The sequence below is a fragment of the Schistocerca nitens genome, chromosome 10, assembly GCF_023898315.1.
Source record: "Schistocerca nitens isolate TAMUIC-IGC-003100 chromosome 10, iqSchNite1.1, whole genome shotgun sequence".
Lineage (NCBI taxonomy): Eukaryota > Metazoa > Arthropoda > Insecta > Orthoptera > Acrididae > Schistocerca > Schistocerca nitens.
Window position 1 is genome coordinate 28169452 of NC_064623.1, and position 7055 is coordinate 28176506.

General features: G+C 42.2%; 1 protein-coding gene across 1 annotated transcript in view; it reads right to left on the bottom strand.

Moving 5' to 3' along the window:
* Positions 1–6550, bottom strand: part of LOC126210351 (uncharacterized) — a 116261-nt gene extending 109711 nt beyond the window's left edge. The window contains exon 1 of the mRNA XM_049939565.1: positions 6437–6550. Coding sequence (XP_049795522.1) covers positions 6437–6443 — 7 coding nt within the window. The 5' untranslated portion in view covers positions 6444–6550. The remainder of the gene's footprint in view (positions 1–6436) is intronic.
* Between the last annotated feature and the right edge of the window lie 505 nt (positions 6551–7055).

Below are 7055 nucleotides of genomic sequence, written 5' to 3' on the forward strand. Positions count from 1 at the left end.
GAATAGAATTGGGGAGAACAGGAGTTTGTGGCACAACTTGACAAGAAGAAGGGACCGGTTGGTAGGACATATTCTGAGGCATCGAGGGTTTAGCATTGGAGGGCAGCGTGGAGGGTAAAAATCGTAGAGGGAGACCAAGAGATGAATACGCTAAGCATATTCTTAAGGATGTAGGTTGCAGTAAGTACTGGGAGATGAAGAAGCTTGCACAGGATGGAGTAGCATGGAGAGCTGCATCAAACCAGTCTCTGGACTGAAGAGCGCAACAACAACAACACTACCGACCTTACATAATCTCTTCGTTTCCTTTCGCCTACTCAGATTTTTATACTTTTAAGGCCAGCTGCCATTCATCACACCAACTAGAAATTTTTTATAAGTCATCTTCAATCTTCGTACTGTCACTCAACTTCGACACCTTTCCATACACTACGTCATCAGCTGCTGCCCACCCTGTCCGCCAGAACATACACTGAAGCACCAAAGAAGCTGGTATAGCCATGCGTATTCACATACAGAGATATGTAAACAGGCGGAATAAGCCGCTGCTGTCGGCAACGCCTACCAAAGACGAGTGTCTGGCGCAGTTGTTAGATCGGTTACTGCTGCTACAGTGGCAGGTTATCAAGATTTAAGTGAGTTTGAACGTGGTATTATAGTCGGCGCATGAGCAATGGGGCACAGCATCTCCGAGGTAGCGATGAAGTGGCGATTTTCCCGTATGACCATTTCACGAGCATACCGTCAATATCAGAATTCGGGTAAAACATAAAATCTCCGACATCGCTGAGACCGGAAAAAATTCCCGCAAGAACGGGACCAGCGATGACTGAAGAGAATCGTTCACAGAAGTGCAACCCTTCCGAAAACTGCTGCGCATTTCAGTGCTGGACCATCAACAAGTGTCAGCGTGCGAACCATTCAACGAAACATCATTGATACGGATTTTCGGAAGTGAAGGCTCACTCGTGTATCCTTGATGATTGCACGACACAAAGCTTTACGCTTTGCATGGGCCTGTTAACACCGAAATAGGACGTTGATCACTGGAATCATGTTCCTGGTCGGTCGAGTCTCGTTTCAAATTGTATTGTGGATGGACTTGTACTGGTATGAAGACAACCTCATGAATCCATGAACCCTGCATGTCAGCAGGCGACTGTTCAAGTTGGTGAAGGCTCTGCAATTGCGTGGGTAGTGTACAGTTGGAGTGATATGGGACCTCTGATACGTCTATATACGACTCAGACACGTGACACGTACGTAAGCATCCTGTCTGATCAACTGCATCCATTCGTGTCCATTGTGCATTCCGACGGACTTGGGCAATTCCAGCAGGACAATGCGACACCCCACACATCCAAAATTGCTACAGAGCGACTCCAGGAACACTCTTCTGAGTTTAAACACTTCCTCTGGCCACGAAACGCTCCAGACACGAACATTTTTGAGCATTTCTTGGATGCCTTCTGTTCAGAAGATGTCACCACCCTCTCGTACTCTTAGGGATTTATGGACAGCTCTGTGGGATTCACGGTGCCGATTTCCCTCACCACTACTTCAGACATCAGTCGTGCTGCGGCACTTCTGCGTGCTCGCTGGGGCCCTGCACGATATTAGGCAGGTGTACCAGTTTCTTTGGCTCTTCAGTGTACGTAAAAGAACTAACATAAGAAACCCCGAATGCTTCGTTTCCTTATGCTTCACGTACTTACTTGTAATTGTGAGACAATCATACTGTTTGACAACAGCCCGGTTTCTGCAACGTGATTTATCTGTAGAGTAGATGTAACGCATCTTATGTGAAAATAAACAGGCCTCATCGTCAAAGTTTTAGCGGGAGGTGGGTGTAAATGTAGCACGGCAATGTTGGCTGGATATCGTACTGGTGAGTTCGGCCACATGTTGGAAAGGGTGTTCCTTTTAACCGCAAACTCTCTTCTTTCCTTGAGGATACGTGAGAGGTGTGTCGCGCGTGTACTTGTAGAGTGCAGATGAATGCAACAGATGCGTGTATAGTATAGTGTTGTATTTGTGTTATATGATGGTGATGATGATTATAGAAGGGGAGGGTGAAACGCGGTGCAGACAGATAGATTACTCCTCCTCAGCAGCACGAAAGAGGCGGAGATTAACGTTCCCATCTGACGGACGAATCGTCGTCAGAGGTATGAGACCAATAAAGCCCCGATTCTTTAAGGTAACGAATTCCCATGTATAAAATCGCTTCAAACTTCTGAATACTTTATAAGGAGGTATCGTGTTAAATACACTCTAAGACGAAAAACACAACGCATCACGAAGGAATCATCCGAATGGAATGGAAATCGCTGGACTTGATGTACATGTAGAGACAAACAAATGATTACAATTTCAGAAAAGTCGAATGATTTACTGAACAGGGGGTGGCCATTTGAGCGCAGGCCGGCCGCTGTGGCCGAGAGGTTCTAGGCGCTTCAGTCCGGAATCGCGCTGCTGCTACGGTCGCAGGTTCGAGTCCTGCCTCGGGCATGAATGTGTGTGACGTCCTTAGGTTAGTTAGGTTTAAGTAGTTCTAAGTTCTAGCGGACTGATGACCTTAGATGTTAAGTCCCATTTTGAGCGCAGACAGATGTCCCCTTTGAAAAATACCAATATTTCATCAGGGGCGTTTTTTTCGTACGATTCCTATTTTTTGTGTTATTTAGTGAATCCAAGTTAGAACAAACATCCTGTATACTGCTACACTTATTTTTTCACTCAGAACACATTTTGTCATGTAGTTCATTGTTTAATAGGCTACAGATTTTAGCTAACGGAAATTGCTTCATGTCGCACATTCACTGATACAACCGTTCTCGTATTAGTTCTAAATCAAAGATAAACAATTATTGGAAACTAAATGAGATACTCTTTAGTAGAAGTTTTTGTAACTCTTGGATTCGAGAAAAATTTCACACACACATATATTTATCTTTATACTTGACTGTAATGTAACAGCCGAAAACATGTTCGTAAAACAATAAATTTTGCAGAATATTACACCAATGTTGTGTGTTTTTTTCATTGGACAATGCAAGAGATAAGTTATTTATGATAAATTTCATTAAGGAATAAATGTATTGGGAATCATGCCCCTGCAACACGTTCTTGAGTTCAGACAACAAATAATTCGTGTAACTCGGAAAACTTTAGATCGGCTACACCAGTTTCACAACAGATAATCCCAAATGACATTACTGAATGCCAATAAACAGAGAATGCTAAATTTTTTTGTATGACCAGTATCTGACAACTCCTTCGCTGCAAATAAATATTTGCCTAGGCAGTTGAGCAGTTCTATGGTATGCTCGTCCTAGTTGAATTTATTATAAAGATGTAAAACTCAAGACTTAAAAACTGCCGCTTCTGGTTGTGGTCATATATTAGACATGTGGTGGAGTGTCGTCTTCTAGGGTAGTGAAACTCACCCAAGAAGAGAACAGAAACGTTTGAAATGTGATGCTGCAGAAGAATGCTGGAGATTAGGTGGCAAAATTAACTAATGTGGAGGCCCTGACTCAACATGCAAGAAAAATTTTAGAGCACATCTTGACTAAGAGAAGGGATCGATTTACGGGACATACTTGAGGCATTGAGGAATTGCCAGTTTGATGACGCGGTCAAGTGTGAGGGAGACGGAGGTATGAATACAACAACCAGGCTCAGGCGGATGTGAATTCAGTCGTGGTATGTATATATGGTGATGATGGTGATGATAGGTCCCATACTCCGAGGAGCGTAGGGGACGATACGGGAGATCCGCACTGCCGACTAGGCAAGGTCCTAGCGGAGGTGGTTTGCCGTTGCCTTCCTCCGACCGTAATGGGGATGAATGATGATGATAAAGACGACACAACACACAGCCATTTCGAGGCAGTGAATATCCATGGTGCGCTGGTTCCACATGAATTTACTATCAAATTGGAATCGGCAACATCTTCCATTTGTTTGACACCAAAGTTACTGGGAGTAAATCTCTTAGGAGTCTCGAGCTGCATATAGTGCTTCTTTTCAAAATGTGGTAACGAAGATTTCGCTACGAACCATTTATTGATGTTCACGAAAATTTCACTATTCGAGCTTCCTAAAATACTTGGTTTGCTATTCACTAAAATGTTTGTATCATTAACAAACAAAACGAAGTTGCTCTCTGGTAATGTTGTTGCTGAAAAGTCATTTATATACACCAGGAAAAGCAATGGACCGAAGATGTAACCTCATGAGACATTAATTGTAATTTATTGCTATGTGTCTGCTACTCACTTACTATGACGAGGAAGTGGCCTGCACTTTTTATTTTTCTGTAACCTATGTCTGACATCAGCATTAGGAAGAAACATTTCTTTAGGAGCCTAAGCACTGCTACAGTGTTATTATCAAGTTGTAATTACAACAATTTAGCACTGTCAATCTCTTCTACCTGCTCCTATATGTACACACATAGTGAGAGGAAATCTCTTACAAGTCGTGAAGTGCATAATGTGTGACTTTCAAAAGTCTGGTGACAAAGAATTAGTTAGAAATTTCAGTAACCAATGTTTCTAAAACCGTACGTACTTGGTTTGTTGTTTACTGAAATGTTTGTTTCAGCAAACAAAACGAAGTTAGTATCTGGTAATGTTGCTGACAAAATGTCATTAATATAGACAAGAAAAAGTAATGGCCCTAAGATGGAACCCTATGCGATAGCACCTGTAATTAGTTGTTATATGTCAGATACTCATTTGTCATTTGAGGAAGTATGTGGGCCGTTTCATTTTTAAATGACTATGTCTGACAGAAGCCACGTTACAAATAATGATTAGTGTCGGCACTTCAGCACTGTTGTGGTATGCTCCACTCAAATGAATTTATTATGAAGTTTCAACTGCAAGAATTTAACACTGCCAATCTCTTCCGTCAACTCGTCGCCATATTTTAGAGAAATAGTGGGAGTAATGCTCTTAGAAAGCCTGAGCTAAATATAGTTTGACTTTTGAAAGTTTTATGAGAAAGAATTAACTAGTAACCATTTATTAATATCGATGAAAATATAACTACCGTATTTACTCGAATCTAAGCCGCACTTTTTTTCCGGTTTTTGTAATCCAAAAAACCACCTGCGGCTTAGAATCGAGTGCAAAGTAAGAGGACGTTCTGAAAAATGTTAGGTGTCGCCACAACTAACTTCTGCCGTCAAATATATGTAGCGCAACACAGGTATGCTTTGCAGGCACAAAGATAAAAAATACTGGCGCCAAAACCTCTGCGTCAGTAAATAAATTAAAAGAACAGGTAGAAGAATGTAAACATTATGCCAGGTATTCTTTCGTGTTTGCTGCTACCTCATTTAAATCCTGTCTGCCTAATAAACTACGAAACTAGACCGAGAAGACGCGGAAGAATATACATATCATGTCATGTTTATATTCGTATTATTCTTATGCTGTATAGTGATACAGTCATAAATGAAGCACAGCAACTGCCTAAATTTTTAAATCTAAGATGACTCTGATTTCTGTGCAGACTGTAATGTACTAAAGAGGCGTCTGCAAAGATTTTCTAACGGAGAAAAATTTTCGCTAAACTCTCGTTCAGAACATCTTCTATTATACGCACCTATTATTTGGTTCTTGTTGATCATTATCAAAGAAAGCGGCAGTGTAAGTAACAACAAAAAGCAGTCTCTTGCCATTATTTCGCTAATGAGAATTTCTCTCTTTTTTTATTGTAAGCGGCGGTAGTGCGCACTAAGCAAGCCACGCCGCGAGCGGCGACAGGCCGTAAACACTCATCAGAATGCGACAAACAATGCACGACACAGTACAATAATGCATTTTCAGCTTAGAGTGACGTAAACAACTATAACAAAGAGAACGGCACTTATCAGATCAAAGCAAAATAAGCAATCGATTCAAACCAGACGAAGCACGTGAAAAAGGAAGGGTACCCGTATAAATACGGACGGAGCGCCTGACACACAGCAATGGCTACTTGGTAAAGCTTAACTGTTGAGCTTACGACTCGAACCAAACTACTGTAGCTGTATCTTCATCCATTCGACCTCAATTGTGTTTCACGTTACAATGGACCAACTTTGTTTCGATTTGGAGGGGCGGTCTAAAGCTTTTCTCTCACCTTGAATTTCGAGTCTCAGATTTCAGGAGCGGCTTAGATTCGGGTAAATCTTTTTTCTTGATTTCGAGTCTTATTTTTTAGGTGCGGCTTAGATTCGAGTGCGGCTTACATTCGAGTAAATACGGTAACCGATATTTCTAAAACTATTCTTAATTTGCTACTTGTGGCAATGTGCGCGATCATTATCAAACAAAACAAGTTGTTATCTAATAATGCTGCTGTTGAAAAGTGGTTAATAGACACCAGAAAAACGTGATTTCCACAATATGGAACCCTGCGCTGTGCGCAGACCACTCACTTGCCATGGCGAGGACAGGACTGCGTTCACCGCCGCGCTGCTGAACCAGAGGAAGACACGGACCGCGGCGTGTGTTCGCCAAGCCTATATATGCCCGCTGCCGCCATTGTCTGCGTCGCGTGTAACGTCACGACACGTCACGCGTGTCTTTTGTGCCGGCAGATGCTCTTCTCTCCTCCGGAGAAAGCGCCGCCTCTACACGGACAGGGCCACTCACATGTACATACATAAGCGCCGTGGCAGAGGTATCAGCCTCGAGACTGGCCGTCTAATTACCGAATCACGCCTACACAACGCTACCAACCATGCTATGCCAAATCGTTAAACGTGGCCATGCACTTTGACTGCAAGCCTCAGAAGCTTACATAATCACGTACTTTGGGCATGCGTGCTTGACCGCCTGTAAGGTAATTTTATTCGTAGCTACATCTTGAAGTATACTCAAAAAAAAAAAAAAAAAAAAAAAATTGTATTCAAGTAAAAAGGCAGTGTCTGTTGCAGGTACTTATTTTAAAACTGATTCGTTTCGTGCTAGTGGCGCATCTTCAGAATTTCTGTAAATTAACTATAAAATATGTTGTTCTTGTTGTGGTCTTCAGTCCTGAGACTGGTTTGAGCA